Source organism: Typopeltis vanoorti, chromosome 21 (assembly GCF_054136105.1).
Source record: "Typopeltis vanoorti isolate ZY-2024b chromosome 21, IOZ_Tvanoo_1.0, whole genome shotgun sequence".
Lineage (NCBI taxonomy): Eukaryota > Metazoa > Arthropoda > Arachnida > Uropygi > Thelyphonidae > Typopeltis > Typopeltis vanoorti.
Genome location: NC_143569.1, coordinates 63,398,920 through 63,423,305, shown reverse-complemented (window position 1 = coordinate 63,423,305; position 24,386 = coordinate 63,398,920). Strand labels below are relative to the sequence as shown.

General features: G+C 34.1%; 1 protein-coding gene across 1 annotated transcript in view; it reads right to left on the bottom strand.

Annotated features, from left to right (window-relative positions):
* The window catches only part of Cul3 (cullin 3), a 480,205-nt gene that overhangs the window by 83,605 nt on the left and 372,214 nt on the right, over positions 1 to 24,386 (bottom strand). Inside the window, exon 13 of the mRNA XM_090411507.1 lies at positions 19,133 to 19,397. Coding sequence (XP_090267633.1) covers positions 19,133 to 19,397 — 265 coding nt within the window. The remainder of the gene's footprint in view (positions 1 to 19,132; positions 19,398 to 24,386) is intronic.

Genomic DNA, 24,386 nt, shown 5'->3' with positions numbered 1-24,386 from the left:
GAAATTTGGGATAAATCGATTACAAGCTGTATACCACATTAATGGAACAGTACTCCAGGAAACAGATTAAGCTAGGGATTTAGGAGTGGTTGACAAATAGTTGAAAATTTAGAAATCATATTGCTATTTTTAACAAGGTAGCTAATAAGATTATTTAAGAACACACTAACAATTAGTGATACAGAAATTGTTATTCCTCTTTATAAGGCTTTGATACATCCACATCTAGATTACTGTGCTCAGGTTCTGGTCTCCTGGGAACAAGAAAGTGACAGAGAGGATTCCGAGGCAAGTAACAAAGAAATAAGTGGTCTGTGGAATGCACCATAGATAGAGGGTATGTGATAGAAACATTGGAGAGTTGTGAGCACTTTGTCTGTTAACGGGTTCAAGGAGAGGTATGGTAGATTTCGTAGACAGTTTGGGTCTCCCACGATGAGTCTTTAGACTCCATGGAGGTGCCCATACAATAATAATGTACTATATTCTAAAAGCCTTTCATAAGTGAAACTGATATAAAAAAAAGAGGAATAAAACTGAGGGGAGTAGTGTTCAAAGAGATTGAAATTTGAGTTTCAGTCAGGAAAAGCAAGTAGAGTTTTACAGAGAAGAGATGGAACTGAGTCTGAAACTAAGACCCTGTAAACTTGTGAATCTGGAAGGACTGCCTTTTTCTGTATATTACCTACTTCTCTTTGCTAAACTATGAAAAGTTTAGCAAAGAGAAGTAGGTAATATGCAGAAAAACAGCAACAGTGAAATTTGAAAAGATATAGAACACACAGTAATATATATATACACACATACACACGTATTTACTAAAGAATAACACAGAGAATTTCACCCAACACTGCTTTGGCAGTGACCACAACATTAGTAAGACTACTCAGATTCCTTCAGGTCATTTGGAGAATTACTATTTTGAAGCCCTGCTCTAAAAAATTTCTTGATACAAGTATAACAAGCTTAATATTTTATGGAGCACCCATAAATAATCATTAAGACTACTTTCAAATAGATGTGATTTAGGCATAAATGAGTATTAAAGAGCAGTTTATACTGGAACAGACACATATCAAAGGATAATAGAAGAAATAACCTATCTTTGAAGATTGTAGTAGTGAGTATAATGACTGGCCTTATTGCTTCTGTTCAAAGTTGGATAGTAATAGACCATGAACATAAAAACTGTACAATTCATAAAGAGATAAAATAAAACAAACAGTGTAAAGTAGAATAAACCATGATTCATTTACATGACACTATATAGTATTTTAAAAGTAGATTATTATTATTATTATTATTATTACATGACACATCCAGGGAGTCCTAAGACTAATCGAGGGAGGGCACCTACTCCACATTTCTCCATCATCATCAACACCAGCTCCATCTACTGCCTACCATCACAAACATCCATGCCCATGGTGGGATTTGAACCCACAGCCTATTGGCTGGAGAGCGGATATGCTAACCACTCGGCAATTATCATTATCATAGAATAAAATTATAAAATGCTGTATGGTAAACAATAAATTATTACAATTCCCAATGGAGGACTGACATTTCTTAAGCAGATGTGGGACCAAAAGACAATTAAAAAAAACAACGAAAGTAGAATGGTGACGTGTTACTGTTTTGAGCAGGAAGCATCCTCAGAGAAATAACTAATGAAGAACAAGTGAATATATATATATGAATCAAAGATCAGGATATATTCTCACAGGTTGTAAATTTCAAGCATATGTTACTGGGTTTGACTGCAAATTAGCTTAATAACATAGTGACATTTATAGCTTTGGGACTGGTTCTGACTGATGTGATATGCATAGTTTTACTTCATCATTTTGAAAATCAAGTACATTGGTGTTTCCAATTCTTAGCAAATATGCATGCTGTATGGTGTGAAAGCAATTTTGGTTATAGAAGTTTTCTGCTTTGCATTGTTTTGGGGATTTTTCCTTTTTTTGTGGCTTTATTTAAGTGGTCAGGAATTGGGATATTAAAATCTCTAAAGTTTTCATATCACGGTGACCACAATAGCCTGACAGTCAACCAAATACACAGAAAACTGCACTGCAGTCAGGTTAGCACTGAAAGCTGTACATCATATTGTGTAAAAAATGTCATTTTTTGAAAGTTTATTTTTCACTTGATTAGACTACAATAAATTTAGTTTAATCCTTTATCCAAGTGTGAGCAAACAAAGTTTGTGCCTGAAAATATCTTCAAGACTGGGGTAAGGTGGTACAACACCGGGAAACTCGTAGCAAAGGTGGACCAAGCTAACATCATTCCTATCTCAGTATCTCCCATAATGCAAAACACATCTCCTTGCGGATATGTATAATGTTATGCATTAAGGGAAGGGCCACTACCTAGTGGCCCTTCCCTTATCTTCACTTCTGGGCGTGGCTCTCACTGAAGAGACCTCAATAAAGGTCGAAACTAGTCAGGGTAGTGGCCCTTCCCTTAATGCATAACATTATACATATCTGCAAGGAGATGTGTTTTGCATTATGGGAGATACTGAGATAGGAGTGATGTTAGCTTCGTCCACCTTTGCTACGAGTTGCCCGGTGTTGTACTACCTTACCCCAGTCCTAAAGATATTTTCAGGTGCAAACTTTGTTTGCTCATGCTTGGATAAAGGATTAAACTAAATTTATTAATGTAATTTTATATTCTTAGGATTCTGAAGAACATCTGCTAATTTCCAGTTGATTATAAAACACAACTTTATAGTTTGTATGTTTAAAGATAAATTTTAATGTTTTGTTATGAATACATGGCAACTTTTTTTTTGAAAGATAGGGTTTCTTCGATGTGAGGGAGAAGCTGCACAGGTTTGTGTTAAAGTATTTGCATAAATACTTAGCTGTTGCTGTATACATACTGGGTTTAGGAAGGTTGGTCAAATTTTTGATTCATTAGTGTAGAGTTTAGAGCAGTGTTTCCCCAAGTGCAGTACGTGACCCCCCCCCTCCCCAATTAATTCACCAAGTTGGCTACTGACATTCTGGGCCATCAGGAGCCCAAAGATTTGAATGTAGATATCATTTATTTGAATATAAAGGAGTTTGCTGAGATAACCAAATCAGAGAGAGAGAGAGAGAATGTCAGTGGGAGTTAAATTACTGTAGATAATAATAATAAATAATGATGGCCTATATGGCCATCATTATTTATTATTATTTATTATTATTATTTTAAGGCATCTTCATGGAGTCTGGAAACTCAAATTAACAATTATACACATAAATCCTATCATAGTTCTCCATTTACCATCACGGAACTCACAATCAATTCTGGCAATCCATTCCACTCACGCACCACTCAAAAAATCTGGTCCTCACACCCTATTAACCACACTCTTACACAACTTCTACAGATGGCCCCTAGTTCTCTGATGATTTGGCATATATTGAAAAATTTCACTTGCATCAATTTTATAAAATCCCTTTAATATCTTAACAGTTTCTATGATGTCCCCTCTTTTCCACCTATCAACTAAACTTAGTAACCTACAAACCTTCAACATATCCTCATAGGTACTATTCCATAGACCTGTCACCATCTTGGACACTCGCCTCTGAATACTCTCTACCACCTCCTGGTCCCCAAGAAACCCAGATGACCAAATCTGTGCACAGTAGTCTAGATGTGTGGCCGAATCATAGCCTTATAAAGAGGATAAGAACTTACATATCTTTACTTGTTGGCGTGCTGAACTTCAACTCTTTGTCCACCGTTATCCCAAGTCCCTAGCCTCATCAATTTCTTGTAATCCAATACAATCTATATGATACACCATATGCAACCTTTTCAACCCAAAGTTCATTTTGTAACATTAAATTGACAATCATTATCCTTTGATCACAATGCCATATAAAAATTAGTAAATCAGCAGGAGAAGATGGGATAAACTCTGAATGGTATAAATTTGCTGGAAAAATTTCATCAGAGATTAGGAAATTAAAAAAAAAAAAAATATAAACAAATGGACAAATACCAATAGAATGGAATATGAGTATAGTAATACCTATATTTAAAAAGGGGGATAAAACAAAACCTGTTAATTACAGAGGTATTATTAGTTTATTGAATACATGCTACAAAATATATAGTAAAATTCTTAATGAAAATATACCTTTAAAAAATATTATTAGAATGTTAAAACGGATTTAGAAAAGGATCCTCTACAATGGACACAGCTTTTTGTTTAAAACTACAGTTGACCCTTGAACAACCCGAATTTGAACTGAGCCGGTCCACTTATATGCAGATTTTTTTTCAATAAATTGGAATTTTTTTTGGAGATTTGCAACAATTTGAAAAACTCGCAGATAAACTGCGTAGCTTAGAAATATCGAAAAAAATTAAGAAAAAGGTATGCCATGAATGCATAAAATATATGTAAATACTAGTCTATTTTATCATTTTCCATCATAACATATGCACAAATCTATTATAAAAAGTTATAATTTATTAAAACCTATGCATACAAATACTTACAGACCGTACATAGCTATTCGCCGTATTAAATACTAACTGCATAAAATTAACTGTTATTAATTAATTAGCATAAAATAAAATTTTTATAAAGATTCATTCATTAGTGTATAAGGGTAGGCTACTGTAAAGCAATCATATTGCTGCTTCTTTGTTATCAGTGCATGAACTGTTATACCTGTAAATAAATATGAATTTCTTTTTCACATTATCTTTTCATTTTTGATGTCTAGTGTTAGTAATATGTATAACATCTATAATATTTTGTAGCATATAAGTGAATACTGATGTAGGTACTGACAGACAGCCGATTCACCTTCTAAACAGATGATTAAACCCTACAGTATCGATAAATACAGTACAGTGCTGTAAATATATTTTCTCTTCCTTATGATTTTCTTTAATAACATTTTCTTTTCTCTAGCTTACTTTATTGTAAGAATATAGTATATAATACATACATATCATACAAAGTATGTGTTAATCAACTGTTTATGGTATCGGTATGGCTTCCAGTCAACAGTAGGCTAAGTAGTTAAGTTTCTGGGGAGTCAAAAGTTATATGCAGATTTTCAACTGCAGGGGGGGGGGGGCTAATCCCCACATTGTTCAAGGGTCAACTGTACTTACAGAAAAAAGAATATAATTTAATTTAGAAACTCATCTTTTGTTTATAATTATGAAAAAGCATTTTACAAAGTTAAAAGTTATATGCTGTTTTACAAAGAATAAATATACCTAATATTTTACTAGACGCAATACTGAATATATACAAAGATAACAAATAAAAATAAATGAAAAAAAAAATCTATAAACTAAGGAGAAAGACAAGGGATGCCCTCTGTCTGCAACAATTTTCAATATTTATATTAATGAAATATGAATACAATGGAACAGCTTAAACAATCCAGGTACAGAAATTTCCAGGAATAACAAAATAAACATGCTATTAATTGCAGATGATCAGGTAATAATATCAGATAAGGAAAACAATTTACAAAGACCAATATATAATTTAAACATTATAGTAGAACAGTTTGGAATGAAAATATCCATAGATAAAACTAAAACAATGGCATGTTGTGGACAAACAACTCCAGTTAGAAGTAAAATAGTTATTAATGATAAAATAATAGAACAGATAAATACTTTCAGTTATCTTGGATGTAAAATATCATATGAAGGAGAAAAAGACATAAAATTAAAAAAAAATTCAAAATTTTTACAGATTATAGGCCTAATAAATAGAACATTCAATCCAAATATTGTACAAAAAGAAACATGCTTGAAAATATATAATACTTGAACAGCTCCACGTTATTATATGGCAGCAAAATTTGGGCAGTAAACAAAGAATAAAAACAAGTAATATGAGATTCACAAGAAGAATTGCAAAATACAAATTATTAGAGAGAGAGGGAAAAAAAAAAGAACGAAGATGGTGGAGATATGTGGATGACATCTTCATTGTGTGGAACTACAAAAAAGATGACTTATTTGAATTCCTAAATAAGATCAACTCCTTTCACCATTCAATCAAATTCACTCTGGACCTTAAAAAAGAAAAACAACTACCATTTCTGGATACCCTAATTAAGAAGCCAGCTAATGGAAGTTTCAACCTCTCAGTTTATAGAAACCCACGAATACAGGATGTTATTTACACTTCAGCTCCTCCCACCACATTTCTCAAAAACTCAGCATTGTACATATGCTACAGAAGAGAGCTGTCCGGGTTACAATAGACCAAAAAGAATTGACACTGATATTCAACAACCTCATCTTGAATGGCTACCCCTGGAGACTTGTTAACAAGATTCTGTTCTCTGATCCACCACAAAGACAACAAGAAGACACTCAATATATTACCACAATCGTCATTCCATACGTGGGGATAGCCTCTAACAAGGTTACTAAACTCCTCAAACCACATAGAATAAGAGTGACCTTCAAACCTAAAGATACAATTCAAAAACTCTTAGGATCTCCAAAAGACTTCCATCTATACCCCCCCCCCCCCGGTCAATAGCAGCACCCAACAACGTATTTTGTCCTATTTGTCTCTATCTCACAACAAACAGTCTCATATGAACCATCTCTCCCAGACATAAAATCCTCTTTAACTTCTAATTTTGTTGGTTGTAATTCTTCAACTATCATCAGCAATACCCTACCTCCTGTCCCCTCTATTCTTCCTGAAAATACAATACCCTTTACATTCTATCCCTGTAACTATATCATTTTCAGTCAAATAGGTCATTTTTGAGATTTCAATGGTTGATCAAAATTTCAAGCACTTTTTCCAGTCAGTTCTGTGTAGAATATCCATGGTATGATCAGAAAGGGTATCTTTACCACAGTTACTAAATTTAGAATGAAGTCACACCTATACATGGCAAGTTACAGGTGCAATTATTAGGGTATACTATGACGTACACTCCTTGGAGGAAGTGAATAACTACCTTAATTCTACAGAAGGCTGAAAGATGGAATTAAGATTGTATTTGTGTAGTATTGTGTTTATTTTTTCTGATAATCCTTTAATTTATAGAATGGCTAAGATTTTATTGTAATCTAATTTATTTTTAGTTGCATATATGAAGAATTTTGTTGACAGTAATTTTGCTATAGCCATTTTTAGAAAAATACTGATGATAATTTATAATTCATACTTAAGCACTTACTTATCAGAGTAAATATTTATAGCTCTGTTTCACCTGATTTTTATGTTGGATGATAGTAAGGGTTTATGCACGGCTAGACTGCCTGAGGGATGACGTAGCAAATGTATCCAAAAATGGAAGTGGGTTCTAAAGTTTGGTAGCCATGAAGCCTAATAATGAAAATATCATCGACACATCAGTGCCAAACTTTGGGTTTTAAAGTAAAGGAGTCTAGGGCATGCTGCCCAAAAAAATCTTCCATATAAAAGTTATCCAATAAGAGGGGAAAGTGGCAAACTCATGACTGTATCCTCTTTTTGCAAGACAAACTATTTTGCAAAATAACAAGAATGTGGTATGTGGGCAAAGAGGACTGTGATATGGGGTGGAAATTTACATGTAAAAGAAGAATTGTTCACTGATTCGGACAGTAATAAGGGCAGATATGTCAAAAACAACTAATAAATAATTTTTAACAAGTGTGATGTTCTTAAGTTTGTTTACATAGCAGAGTGAACAATCTACTAACTATGCTATTTTTATGCTAATATCATGGGTAGGATAATTAGCTGTCAATACCTATTGGCAGTGTGTCATCTAATTTTTGGCAGCCCACGTGCATATGAACATGTGTGTTTCAGTTTCAATATGAGTGATAGTCTGTGCTCAAAATAGTGAAAGCCACAAACTTAATCTGATATGCCTAAAATTGATAAGACCTTTTATAAAAGATCATATATATTGCAGGCCAAATAAAAATATACAAGCAACCTAAATGCCTACACCTTCAGTTAGTTAAATACTACACATGATTTATAAACAAATCATGTCAAGTTCCAGAAAAGGAAATTCTGAGGTTTAACATGCTAAAATCACTAATGTAATATTTCTCATATTAATGTTGCCCTTTTTTTCATCTAGCTATAACCTGTGAAAATGCAAGAATCATATTAATTTGCTTAAATCTGCATATGTTTGCACAAGATCAGGTCACTCTACTGTTTAGATAGCAGAAAAGCTAAACAAATATGCCTCTACAACTTGCTAACGTCAGCATCAGTTTGCCCAATCATCACAGGCTAAAATAACTAATTAGAATTTATTACATTGGAATGGGTTACAGTAATCTTTGAGTGGAAACATTTGGATAAATTACTAAATAAAACAAGTCAGTGGTGTTCAACCTTTTTTGCTACGTGAGCTACTTTTCTATGAAAAGTTCTTCGCCGATCTACTCTCTTATATAGATCACGTTCCCTCAACCTGATATCTGATTACGCACAAATAAACAACTAAAAAAAAAATACACAACTAAAAACTTTATCACTTTTAATTATTTTAATACAAGAAATATTTTAATAGAACAAAAAACAACAACAAATATATTGGAATAAAATATTTCTCTAGTTTGGAAAACCAAAGTTAGAAAAAACAACAGATTGATTACAAACTCACAAGTTACAGGAAATGCTGGTTGATTAAAAAAAAAAGTTAATGTGAAATTTGGCATTGTTTGGACCTCGCAATATTTTCATAGTCAAGTTGATATGAAGAAGTGGCCAATCGCAGACAATCATCCAAATGATCATTTGTAATTTGGTTTCTTAATTGATTTTTTATGAGGGTCATATTTGAAAAAAAAAAGAACATGGGGATGTGCTTGAGACACGGGAAATAAGTTAGTATGACACACAACAAACAAATATAATTACTTATCTCCCATTCTTAAACAAAACAGACTTCAGGGTACATCTTAAACTGAGAAGCTCATGCAGGATCATCATACTGCAAGGTCAAGATTTACACAGTAAGGTAGTCATATGACTGTTAGCATCAGCATATGTAGCATTTTAAGCTTTGAACATGTAAGCTAAACTAAAACATCTGTCATCTTTTCATTTTGTATATAGTATTATGGGATTCATATAAAACTAATACATTTTGATTAACAATCCAGTGAAAAAACTTCATTTAAACTATTAATCTAATCTTTATAGCAGGCATTACTTTGTTACTAACAGCTTATACTGACAGAAATATAGACATTAAGTCTTGCCCATCCATGGTACTGGCATACTATAGACTGACCAATCTCTCTCTCTCTGATGAATCACAGTGGCTAATTCAGCAGAGCACTGTTCATGAAAGTATTTGTATCACATAACAGACAGAAGACAGAAACTGAACATCTGTGAGAGAGAGGGATCATTAATTAGCTAGATTACCCTCTTCTAGATAGAATCAAGCAATCTTAGAGAGGATTTTTGTGCATCACCCCAAACATGGGAGCAACATTCCATGGCTGGGCAGATTTGGGATTTGTATAGAGTTAGCAGCTGTGAAGTTGGCAGTTGCAGAAGCTATCATTGAAATATGGTTGTGGTAGGAAAGATTGGAAGTGGTGATCAGTCAAACAAGAGAAATCTGATTGTGTTTAGATATCTCAGTATTATTGAAGGTAAGCAGAGGATGCAAGCTCTTTCTTGTAAGGTGAGACAGAACTGTGTTTTAATGGCATTGAAGTCTACAAGGTTGTACTTGTCCCCCACTGGGATATATCTAGGAGATTCTAATACTCAACACTGTCAGGTTTGTCAAGTGAAAGGGAGGAAAAACAAGAAAAAACTAAACAGAATTTATTATTCCTATATATTTCACTCAATATATCATGAGGTTCATTCTGCATGGGGGGGGGGGAAACAATGTGTTTGTTTTAAGCTATATCAGAAATGATATTAAGTTTGAAGTGATGCAGAAGTCATATTTCCCTATACAAGTAGCCAAAAGGTGGTGTTACACCTTATTACTAAAATACTCCAGATTAGAGAAAGATGTTGAAAGTTTTCCAGTTGGTTAAACTATAAATTAAAGATGCCAAGAAGTTATATTCTCGATTAATATACTATATTCTCAATTCTTTAACCAAGTGTAAGCAAATAAAGTTTGCACATGAAGTAACTTTGCAACTGGCCAACTCGATGACAGATAATACGCAGAAGTATTAATTTTTATTCAGGTATAGATAGAGGTAGGATAATGAAAATTTTTATACTAATAAATGTGAAGAGATAGAGTTCTAGATGAGGAGGCACAATTATAAAATGTTTCTTTTAGTTTATAACCTAAAACACAAATGTAGGTCCAAATTGAATGTCATCAAATACAGGAATGGAGCAGTACTAACAGAAGAGTGGAAATCAAAAACAAATGGAAAGAATACTGTGAGGACAGGATAAGTAAAATTTGATTAGCCCTTTTGCAGGAAAATTTTGATTTGGAACCTCCTCCACATTGGGCATGAGGTTGAAAGAGCAATTTAACAGCAATAAGGATACAGGGAATGGAAGGATAAGAGTGTTTCACAGACTGAATACAAGGATATGAGAGACAGGATCATGGCCTAGAGCAGCATTTATCAAATTTTTCCTACGATGGAACACTTCACAAATCCTGAAATTTTAATGAAACACCTTGGTTAGAGTCGACTATCATCGGTCTCGTATTCAATGTAAAGCTAAGCGCACACTATCAATGCACCAGGCTGTATCACATCCCAAAAAATGCGACAGTGCACACTACAGGTATGCTGGGCCGCAGCGCATTGCAGTGATCTTGCTTGTGACTGCACATTTTCTAGAATATATACCTCTGTACTTCACTTGAACTCATGGCCTAGAGCAGCATTTATCAAATTTTTCCTACGATGGAACACTTCACAAATCCTGAAATTTTAATGAAACACCTTGGTTAGAGTCGACTATCATCGGTCTCGTATTCAATGTAAAGCTAAGCGCACACTATCAATGCACCAGGCTGTATCACACCCCAAAAAATGTGACAGTGCACACTACAGGTATGCTGGGCCGCAGCGCATTGCAGTGATCTTGCTTGTGACTGCACATTTTCTAGAATATATACCTCTGTACTTCACTTGAACTCATGGCCTAGAGCAGCATTTATCAAATTTTTCCTACGATGGAACACTTCACAAATCCTGAAATTTTAATGAAACACCTTGGTTAGAGTCGACTATCATCGGTCTCGTATTCAATGTAAAGCTAAGCGCACACTATCAATGCACCAGGCTGTATCACATCCCAAAAAATGCGACAGTGCACACTACAGGTATGCTGGGCCGCAGCGCATTGCAGTGATCTTGCTTGTGACTGCACGTTTTCTAGAATATATACCTCTGTACTTCACTTGTGCTCGAAGGTGTCGACAACCACGGGTGGCTGTCAGCCAGCGGCTGAGTCAAGGGAGCGCGTGCTGGCCTTAATAGCACAATCCACAAGCAAAGTGAGGCGCCCCTGATTTTCAAATACGTTTCAACTTGTCACAGCATTTAAAACCATTCCAGGCTCATATTAATTTTGATAATTTTTCACAGAACACTTATTCACTTTCCATGGAACACTGGTGTTCTGCAGAACACAGTTTGGGAAACCCTGGCCTAGAGAATGGAAGAAGTCAGTTGAAGAAGAACTACAGAACTATTAGTTTAATAATAGTTCTGCAGTTCAAGAGCAGTCCAAGCTCTCAGATCCATAAGTTAAAACTGGTTTGAACACTGTCTTGTATACAGCTAATTTAGTGTTCCAACTAATTTCTCTCTTATTCCATATAAATTTATTCAATTGACTTCCTACAATATCAGTTTTGTTGATTCTGTTGTCTATTCCATATTGAATTTACCATCTTCACTAAAAATCGTGCCTAAGCAGTTGAAATGTTTTACTTGTTCTATAGGTTCTCCATTCACAATGCAGTTGATATTTTCAATGCTTCGGCCTGTTTTCATTGTCTTCGTCTTGTTATTGCTGACCTTCATACCATACCTTTTACAACAGTTATTCAATTTAGTCAGGGAATCTTGCAGGCTTGTAGCAGATTTATTTAGAAGTATAACATCTGCATAAAGCAAAGAGCTGAGATTAACATCTCCAATTTTGATATCAGGTTTAATACCACTTTCTCTCATAATGAATAACAGAAGGATAATGTAACAGAGGGGGGTAATTTTTTTTATTAATAAATTATACATCCGTACCTACATCTCTGAACTCTTTTTATTTCCTTCTACTGTACAGCTGCGACCAAGACATGGTATTATACACATGTATAATACCACATGTCTTGTATTCAGAATTTAAATGTTGTTAGCAGTTCTTCTGCCTTATCCCTGAATGAAGTTCATGACATACTGAGCAAAATATATAGAATTAAAAATTATTTATTTTTTTCTTATATGTGTGAAGCCATTCATTAAAAAATTATGCCAATTCTTTTTCTCTCCCCCTAAATGCTGCTCATGTTACAATGAGAGAAATATATAGGAGTTGTATATAAATTCAAATTTCCTTTACATATGTTAAACCCTTTTTAAAAAATATCCTTTGTCTACCATGTTCTATAAAACATCTAGTAAAAACAAAAATGGATCACTTAAATGAAAAAAAAAAGTTCCCTTTTCCGCCCATTGATAAGTTTTAGTTTTTCATACTAACAATACCTGTATAACATAAAAATCAACAATGCAAATATGAAATCTTGAGGTGCTAATAGATCTAAAAAGTAATTATAAATTAAAATCTATGTGTAGTAATTAAGGGGATACAAATCCCTTGTTGTTCAACTGCCAGTAAGCAAAACTCTAAGATCGAGAACTACGAATCTATGAGTTTCATATATACCGAAAAACTATCGGCGAATCCAAGTGTAAATGACCACTTGGTAGTACAACACCAAGGCAACTCGAAGCAAAGGTGGAGCAAGCTCCCTCACTATCCTTGATATTTTCTCATAATGTAAAAACACAGCCCCTAGGGGATGTAATACTGTAATTACATTATGAGGAGAGGTCACTACCCAGACCGGTTTCAACCATTTTTGAGGTCTCATCAGTGAGTAGGTAGACCTGGAAGATAACAAGGTTTAAGTGAAAAGAACTTACAAACCTTTACCATACATTCCTTGATATTTTCTCATAATGTAAAAACACAGCCCCTAGGGGATGTAATACTGTAATTACATTATGAGGAGAGGTCACTACCCAGACCGGTTTCAACCATTTTTGAGGTCTCATCAGTGAGTAGGTAGACCTGGAAGATAACAAGGTTTAAGTGAAAAGAACTTACAAACCTTTACCATACAAATGCCGTTTGGCTTTCAATTTATGTTATATTATACAAACACACCTTATGGCATTCATATAGTAAAGGTTTGCAAGTTCTTTTCACTTAAACCTTGTTATCTTCCAGGTCTACCTACTCACTGATGAGACCTCAAAAAAGGTTGAAACCGGTCTGGGTAGTAACCTCTCCTCACGATGTAATTACAGTATTACATCCCCTAGGGGCTGTGTTTTTACATTATGAGAAAATATCAAGGATAGTGAGGGATCTTGCTCCACCTTTGCTTCGAGTTGCCTTGGTGTTGTACTACCAAGTGGTCATTAACACTTGGATTCGCCGATAGTTTTTCGGTATATATGAAACTTATAGATTCGTAGTTCTCGATCTTAGAGTTTTGCTTACTGGCAGTTGAACAACAAGGGATTTGTATCCCCTTAATTATTATTAAGGATGCCAGAAAAACAGCCGTTTGGCTTTCAATTTATCTGTGTGTGGTATTAAAAAAAAATGCACAAGCAGAGTTTGGTAGCACTCCATGCTATGATGGGAATAAATGCAATTCCATCAGATGTTATTTAGTATAAGATAATGAAGTAATGCTTTGCAGCCATCTTTAGAGCCTTTTCATATAGAACCTGCTTTTCTGTGGGACTTCAGCCTTATCCCCAGAATAGCAAGTTTCCAAGTTCAGAATGTTCTGGCTTGTGCTCAATGTAATTTTTATGTTTCTGATGATAAACAAATACAGATTTTCCAGATTAGCCAAAGTAAGAGAGAGACTGAAGGTGCAAACAATCAGAAAAAACATTAGAGAATATTATTAGAACAATATTATTAGAGAAGCACCTAAAATTCAAGTCTTTGGAAGATAGAATGCCACTAAGGATCTTTGTGGTATGTTTAGATATACCTTCACCATAAGGAATGGCTACACAGCTGACTTTCTTTTGTACAGATGGAAGCATCCCATAGTCATTTATTATCTCACCAATGAAAGTCCCCCATTTCAGTGAAGTAACTAATCCCTAAACTTGAATGACCATTTTTAAATTGCATGAACTAATAGCAAATTAAAGCCATTTTACATCTTTATTTGTTTATTTTTTTGAGCACCTCCTTTGTGGATTTAACTTAAACACTACTGAATCTGGTGAAATTCTTAGCAAACAGCATGGTAACCAAACATGTTCAGTATAATAAACTTTGAAAAAGTCTCAATGATAGTAAACTGTGTTCTAAAAATATTCACTATGGTGACAAAATACAATATATAAAATAAAACATGAAATATAAAATCATGTAATATAAGATGTTTCTATATCATATAACCATACAACAAACAAACTTTTTGTGTTGCTATTAATCTGGTATGGTGGGTGTTGACTATATCTAATCCAATCCTGTGGTCTCCTCTTTTGAGAGAGTTTTAGCTGATGAACAGTCCTCTTCCATTCCTCTCTATCACTTGCCCATCCAATCTTTGATGTTGTCTTTCTATTGCAGTCGTGGGCTTTCTTCTTCCTCTCCTTCCCTCCACCATCCCTGCAATACTATTCTGGAGAGCTCTCCGGAAGAACCCCCCCCTCATCAAATTTCCTGCAAACGCTATTTTTCTTCTTTGGATACTAGCCATATAGTCTCTTTTCACCTCAAATCTTTTAAGAACCTCTTCATTGCTCACTCTTTCAACCCAGCTGATATGATCCATTTTTCTCAAGCACCACATTTCAAACACATTCAATTAGTCAGTCATCTCCTTATTGATTGTCCAGGACTCACATCCATGTCCCCATGCTCCAGATCATTGTCTTGAGGATTCTTACTTTTAACTCAGATTTCTGTTTCCTAATATATGGTATATTTGGAAAAATGCTACTTTTGCTTTTTTTAATTCTGTTCTTAATTTCATAGTTAGATCTATTGTCATCTATTATCCAGCTCCCAAGGTATTCAAAACTTTTTACATTCTCTATTCTTTGTCCATTCAAAGTGATTTCCATCCCATCATTTCCTTTCCTTGAAATATTCATCACTTTGTCTTTTGAATGTTTATTTTCATTTTATATCTCTCATTTCCAAACCTGTTAAATCTATTCAAAATTCTTTGCAAACCTTCCTCTATTTCGCTCATGAGTACAATATCATCTGCACATCTTATATTATTTATCAGATTTCCATTTATCTTTATTCCATCCTTCCATGTATCCAAGACACCAACCAAGCATTTGGATATTTGTCTAAATGATAACAGCAAGAAGCCATCAAATATGGTATACTTGTTCCTCTTTTCATAATGTACAGCAAAAAAAGGATTTGGTTGCTTCCCTATACCCAAACAATTTACTTCGTAATCATAATTTCATATCCTTTTTTATATTTTATGTTCTTGGTTCATGTCTTTGTCACTATGCTATGTCATTGTTCTTTCCACATTATGTGAGTTATGATTCCTATCCATTCAAAAAAAAAACAAAAGGAACTAAAGAGAGAAGTACGTACCACATGAATTTGAAATCTTTTAAATTTATTTATTTTTGATTTTATTTTCATTTATATATAAAACATAGAATTCAGTCATTCATTTTAAAGTGTTATTTCCACTAAATTTGCACCTTTCCTTCTACATTACCCTTCTATCAGTACATTAAATGCTAATTTGATTATTGAGTGGTTTATTAATGGGAAAAAAAATCAGAGTTTAACATTTACTTTAATTTCTTTACTTATTTACTTATATTTTATGAAAAGATAAGTTCTACTTTACAGAAGAGAAGATAACCATCAAGAGACACATGTACAGCATAAATTTTTCCTTAATGTATTGGAGAAAAACAGTATGCACAGCAGAACAAGGGTCAGGTATAAAATCCAGTTCCTTAAATTCCAATTAATGGCAAGAAACAACAATACATTTCAAAAGTTATGAATGAAAAAAATTCTGCTGACAAATGAATACCATCAGTTTCATAAAAATCAGCTTGCAGTCAAAACAGGTTCAGTTCCCATAATTCTCACCAAACAAATAATTTACAGAGATATACCAAATTATAATCAAGTATTCTACTTTCCTTAATTCATTATGACACAAAGTCTTGAACAAAGCACTCTTGAATATCATAGTAGACAAGTTTAAGTAAGCTGAGAACTTTTTCAGTAAAGATTTTGTTAAATTTTTTTTATATATTATTATTATTATTATGTGACACCTCCAGGGAGTCCAAAGACTCATCGAGAGAGGGCACCTACTCTACAACTCTCTCTCTCCACCACTCAAATCCACCAACTACAATGAACTGCAACTACACCAATGCCATCTGTTGCCTGCCGCCACCATCACCACCACTAGTATTTTCACAGACAATCACAAACATCCATGCCCATGGCAGGATTCAAACCCACAGCCTTTTGCCTACAGAGCAGACATGCTAACCAATCGGCTAACCAGGCTACTGATTACTGAAAAGAATTGCATACTATAATAATAGAGCCACATTGAGTAAATTTTGGTATCAGTAGTTATACAATGATTCCGATGTGGCTTCCTTCTATTACACAACAGATGCTTTATTGATAAATGTTTTCTTTCCAGATGAAGATGTCAGGTATGACTTCTGCAAGTCGTGCCCTTGATCCTGTTGTTTGGTTTTTCACTCAACCCAGAAAATTGAGAAACTTTTGTATAATGGTATGAAAATGGAAAGGTGTATCATCCTCTTAACTAGAAGAAGTTTTCTAGATCATCTTTGTCACTTTTTGAAGTATAACATGACCAATGATAGTTTCTTCTACAAAGAAAAAAAAAAGTGCACACTTAGGTGAAACTTCTGATGCAATTGTCACCTTCAAACTGTTTGTGTATGTATTCCAAAAACATTAATGAAAATTGTCACTTCTACAAATCTTTATACACTGTTATCTAAATTTTCCTAAATAAACAAAATGTGCATTTGTTACTGAAGATTACACATTCTAGAAAATATTTGATTAATTTCTATCCAGCATATCATTTCAGGAAATGTATGATACTAAAATTTATCACAACATCTGACAGCTGGCACAATTTGCTATTCTGAAGAGCATGAGGTGTCAGTGCCATCTCAACATTCTGCAGCATCTTCTGTGAAATGCCATGTTCATGATGATCACCAAGAATGTAGTGATTCTATAGTGAAAAAGCTTGTCCTTGCTTGAGCAAACAGAGAACAAGATAATAACTTAAGCACAAGTGTTACATTTTTTTGCTGTTGACTAGCACTATATGCCATAGCAACAAAATTTTCATGCTACTGGTAAATTGGTGGTCTGTTAGACAGTTCTCTGCATATAGGGAGCAAAAATTTCCCCATCCATATGTAGAAAAGTAAATAAAATATACGCAACAGCTGGAATTATTATCATTTTAATTTCTACTACTGGAGCACTGCCAGCACAAGAGGCATTGCAACTGTAATGTGTCAAAACACCATGCATTAAGACATATCTAACAGAAAATATCCAGCATGCAACAAAAATTTTAAAGCTACTTCGGATACTTTAAACTCACCGATAATAGCATAATCAGTCAGTCATATAATAGCAATGTGCCCCTTCCACAGTCCATCAAATACGTCATAGTCATATTTTCATGTAATCAACCTGATATTAACCTTATGTCAAGAATACCTCTGAATAATAGCAAAGGTTCTCAAAAAGTGTTTGTTTCCCCTCCTAATTAATGAACCCTGAATGCATCTTCCCTCTTTAAAAGATAGTCTTCACCATAGGTACTCTCTTGTACTTAAAGCATCTCATTCTCATATAAGACAGAATGGTAGATTTGTCAAAAATCCACCAAAAAAGAGAGTATATAATTTTTCTATTTAAGTAAGTAAAGTTTTTCTGATAATGTTTTGTCTGTTAGTCACAGGAAATGTGAGATTGCATGTCTATTTCAAGGGAAATTAGTATTCAAAATAAGAACAATTAAAGGTGTTTGTTATTTTAATAAGTTAATAATTAAGTGTCACTGTTATGCTTTTCTATTGTTTTCTATTAGTCTACACAGTTACAGCTGTGTGCACTAACAGAATACTGACTAATCAATGAATATCAGCTTAATTATCAACTGGTGTTTTAATAAATGCATTATCTACTGTTTCTTTAGTTTATCCATTGACATCAACCTATAAATATGTATCAGAAGTCTAACCATTTGTTCCTGAATCTTGAAGAAATATCCAAAAGTTTCAGATAAATGGGCTGGATGATTCATATTTCTGAACTACAAAGGATGGATACTATTAAAAAAAAAAAAAAAAAAGACATCCTTGATTAGTAATAATAAAATATGAGTTAAAGTAGTCATATTATGCAATGAACTGAAAAGGCAGTTGTAATTTCTTCTACTTGCTGTTATTTTGGCTCCTGAAAGCTACAACATCTCATTCTAATCGACTGAATTTTGTGTGTGTGTGTATCTTCTATTTATATAAATTTAGGGCTAAACAAAAGCTTTTCCTCAGTTAATAGTTTAAACAAAGAGTTGGTAAGATAGCCAGTTAATATTATGCCAAAGCAACTAAAGATGAGTGCATTTTGGCATAAATTACATGCATTTTCCAGCTGGTTTGCCTGTTATGCAATTATGACAATGTTATAACATTCTACAACCTTCATATGCAACCTTAAATAAAGGATATGAAAATGGGATATTAATAATCTATGAATGAGATCTAAACATTGCAACTATATATATGTGATTTTGCTAATTCAAATATGCAGTATAATAATAATCCAACTCCCTTCTATTTCCTTTTATCTATCAGAAAATACATCAATTCCTACCTCATATGTTAGTCTATCTCTGGTATTAAATAACATTAAAATACACATCTGGTAGGTGGAAACTTGAATAATATGTTTCCTTGGAATACAATTTCGTTGTTCCCCTATTACTGGAGCTGGAGAGAGAACCGATAAAGACGATGACGATGATTCTTTTCCATCTTGTTCCTCTTTTCGAGGACCATAAAATACAGCATTTAAGTCAGCCCAACCAAGCTGAGGTTGTAATGTTAATTGACGTCCACTATGCTTTGCTAAATAAAACCTATCAATATATGTAAAAAAAGAAAAGTGATAAATATTTTGTAGCTTAAACATCATTTAAATGCACTTCTCTAATTTTTATTTAATACAAAACATTTACAGGTGCTGTACTTCCACTATTAAATGATTATATGTATATACTCATTTACATACACCAGATGGTAAATGCACAAATCAAATCTAGCTCAGTGTAAATAATTTCCACAGGTTTCTAAATAAAAGCACCATAGCTAATATTACCATGAACTAACAACACAAAGAACTAGCAGACAGTAGTTTAAAGAGAGTAAAACAAATGACTTATATGAAATAAATTAATTTTTAATGGTAGCATTTTTGCTTATGTATCTAAGGCATCTTCAGTATATAACTAAAAAAAAAAAATGGAACAGTATATTAACGCATAATTAACACAGCATAATATACAATTAACAGAACAATTCTAAAAAGTGACACATCATTAATAAGGCAACAGTCAAACAATTCCTAATTCAAAAAAATAAAGTAAAAAAAAAAAAAAATTAGAAAGGTTAGCAGCTTAAAAAGTACTATCTCATGTAAAGGAGATAAATGTAGGCTATCAGATCTATTTAAGTTCAGATAATGTAGTAATATTTCACAAGTTTCTTTGTATAGGATTTTAGTCTTATTCCATAGGACTGTGCTTAGTAAAAACAGCATGTTCAGCAATGCTAAATTGTTGAAGTTCAGGATATTTTATACATATCATGAACAAAGGCAGATCTCCAAGACTGTCCAAATAAGACAGTAAGACAGGCCCACAAAAGCAAAAAATCTGGTAGAAACCTTGAAATATCTACTATATATATATATATATATATATATATATATATATATATATATATATATATATACATACACACACACACACACATGTTAAAGATACCAAGAAATTTTATACTCGGTTTTAATCCTTTTCCCAAGTAAGCAAAACAAAGTTTTGCGTGTGAAACATACTCACGTCTGAGCTACTTGTATATAGAGGCTAATGACTTCACATCACTTACCTCAGTATGTATCACATAATGCAAAGCACACCCCTTTCAGGCATATAATGCAATGCATAATGGGAAGGGCCACTACCCAGACTGGTTTCAACCTTTATTGAGGTCTCTTCAGTGGGAGCCAGATCCAGGAGAGATACCAAGGTTGAAGTAATACAGAAGTCATATATATCTCATATACAAGTAGACAAAAGGTGCTTGACCTTCTTAATAAAAATTTCTGGATTGAGAAGTCATTCTGTTGCAAAATATACTGGATGTTATTTGATTCTAGTTTGAGATCATGATGGTTGGAGCAAACATGAGCTCAACTTATCGTGGCATTGATGATGATGCCTATTTGAGATGGACGATGTGTATGGCTAGCAAAAGTCTGCTTATGATAAACTGAGGTCAGTGCACTAGAAGGAGAACAGGATATCTAATTTTCCACCCTTTTCTACCTCCATGGTGAAGTTGATATGGGGGAGGGGGTGAGCTGTTGAGTTTAGTTAAAAACAAGAGTAGAGTATCTTCAAGGTGGGACCAGATGTGAAAACATCATTCACAAAGAGTATTTAAAATGATGGTTAAGATTATATGGAGGAGAACAGGGTGCCTTACAAATGTTCAAGATCAAAACTGGCTAATGCAGTTTTGACTTTGGCATCTTTGATTTGTTTGTAAAGTATTTTGGCAGACATAGTAGCCAGAGTGGATGACTAAATCAAATAATTTGACTATGTGGGGAGGGAAAAAGCTTGTGACAATAACTGAAAGTTTCATTGAGAAGAAAATTTGTAAACAAAGATTTGATATCAAAACTGACAATGAGATCAGTAGGATGTAGAGATAAGTTTTTAACTTTGGACCAAAATGCCATTACTTTAAGATAATTTTCCTAACGTCACCAGACATAAAGAAACAATTGAATCACCTGGTCTCATCTCATCTTCCTTTCCCTCTTTTACCTTGCAGTGTCGAGGGTTAGTTAATCATCGGATCTCAAACCGTTCACAGGATAAGGTTGTCAGCCCTAAGTTCCGGTGTATCCTATGTCTGTAGTGTTGAGCTCTCAAGGCCGGTTTGCCTGCTTTGTGGGATGAAAAACCCCTACTGTCCAAGACCGACTAACTTGGCTATGGCTGAAGAAGATCCTTCAGCTCCTCACGTCACTGACGAGAATCAAACCTAGGACACTCTTTCCCCAGGCATAAGGTTGCGAAGCACAGAGCCATTAGGTTAACCGCGCAGACTACCTGTCCTTCCATTCCTCTTTCAATAAACAAACATCTTGACTACAAATTTGACTCCCTCTTGACTAAGCAGAGACGAGCTCATATCAACCCTGATAAAAAGTGTCAAAATCTCTGAACATCTTCCCAGTCCAAAATAAACTTTTGTCCTCTCTCTCTCTCTTTGGGCATTATTTTGCAACAGTCCCCAAAAGATATGACATTTAGATTTTTTCCACAATATCAAGTAAACCCATCCATCCTCTCTAGTGATGATCCCAACACACTTGTCTGGAAGTTTCTTCTGCAAGGCAAACATTCAAGGTTAATCCCCCACCTTCCAACATCTCTCCTACAGAATTTAAGGCGTTAAAAAAAATCTCTAAGACATAATAACCATTTAGAACTATTACTAAGGCTGACAAAGAAAGAGCCACTGTAATTATGGATAACTGATTACTTAGAAAAATCTCCTGCTGTAATCTCTTTATGAGACAGAACCAACCATATATCAGAAAACTGATCGCAATCCCGCTATTAGCCAGGTCAATAAACCAAATTCCTCACTTGAAGATACTATAACAAAACTGAACACACATTTTGCCAAAACCCACATGTTTATGATCTGCAATCCAAAAAGAAAATGGAGGAATACCTTCTGTTTAGTAATAGCTTAGCAATTCAGTAATAGTTAAGTTCTTATCTCAATGTTTAAGCTCTCAAACTGTCAAATCTTGCATTATATTAAAAAATAATAATAAAAAACCTCACCAGATTTCCTGACCAAAATCAAAACTTCTCTATACCTGCACTGATATCACCATTTATGATATCCATTTTGGTTTACAAATGTTCCTTGTGCTGATACTCTTCAGTTATCATCATCATCCTCCATAAAGAACTCCATGATAAAGTTCTCAGCCTTATTTCACTTGTTAGCCAATTTCTGGTGTGTTAGTTATGTGGATGACGTTTTTGCTCTCTGATCTCATCTCAAAAGATACTCTACCCTCAAAAGGATGGTAAGTTAGTCTTCTCAGACATCCTGCTTTACCACTCAACAACCTTCTGGTGATTATCTACTTCTGTTTATTGGAAACTGATTTTCTCTGACTGCTACATACAGAAAGATTTGGCACACCATCCTTCTCGAAAAACAGGTGTCATCAAAGCCTTGCTAAACTGCACTCACATCTACTCCAGCATTCATGATCTCAAACTAGAACAACATCCAATATATTATGCAAAAGAACAGATTCTTTCCATGGAAGATGCAGCACCTTTCTGACTCCTACAAGCCTTGCTCCTAACAAACCAGAATTGGTATGGAAAGTTCCAATTCCTTATGGTCCTAATATCTCCAGCCCAATCTCAAAGATTCTCAAGAAACACAATCTAGTACCTACATTTTTACTGTCAACAAACTCTCTTCCTAGTTATCTTCCACCAAGGATAAACAATTTCCTCTTTCCCTCCCTGGAATGTAGTAGGTTCCCAATGGTTGCCATCTTTTATTTTGGACAGATGAGATGTTCTGTTAAGAAAAGACTACAATAACATCAATTATATATCACTCATAATCAGTCTGAGAAACTGGTTTAGCACAGTATGGAGCCTACGCTGACCACAGGATCTTCTAGCCAAGATCTATCTACTTCATTGTTGTCACTTCAAATTTGAATGCTTGTATTGAGAAGGGTGCCTAAGCATTCCTGACTAAATCTGAACCACAAATTTGAGATTGTAGTAGATAGTGATATGAGATTTAAAATGCTAGTATCATTTTGAAAATCAGTTTTATTGTTCTACCCAATCTCAATTGTGTGTTAGACTCGGATCAAAATTTCTTGCATCTATGTGTTTCAGTAACTATATATTTCTTTTATTTCTAGTATTATGTTTACTTAGATCCTTCCAAATCTAAGAGATTCTGTATTATAATGTATGTTAGAGGAAGAAATAAAAATACCTGAAACTCTGAATCAAACTCACATATTTATGTTATTATATGGGATATTATAAATAATACCGAGTTTATCTTGAGACCATGAAAAGGCAATTCTGATTTTACTTTACAGTTTGAAGATTTAAGCAACATGAACACAACCTTCATGAATAAGAGCAAAAATCATATGAATCATGTGAATTATGTTTTTTTCCAAATTAAACCTTTCATATGGATTTCTAATTTAAAACAACTTTGAAAAGAGAAAAAGATTTTATACAAATGTGTATACCATGCAACAATACATAATTAGGGATCCCAGATGTCCTGTAAAATATGGGATTGTCCCGTTTTTGGCTAATGCATCCTGTTGTCCCAAGAAAATTCTTCGGGACAGCTTTTTGTCCTGTATTTTAGAGTTCAAGACTGAATAACAAAATTGATGAGTTACAATTTCTATTCTATTACAAACATCGCTCTCCGTCATTACAGGGAACTGTAGACGCATTGTTATTTTCTCAAGGTGAGTGATGGCAACACTGCAACAATGATAAGTTCGTTAGAACAGTGCGCACGTGCATTGACATTTTGGCATGTGCCGTGATATTGGCTCAGCTTTAAATATCACGGAACAGTCTGCTTGGCCCACGCCATTTTAGAAGCTTGCTCTAAAATCAAACATAGAGGAAGAAATAAAATAAAAACCATACATTTTAACAGCAGCTGCTGTTAAAATGTATGGTTTTTCAATTCTCCTGTGGCCCTGTTGAACGTGAATGCCAAAAGGAAGTGTGATTATACAGACG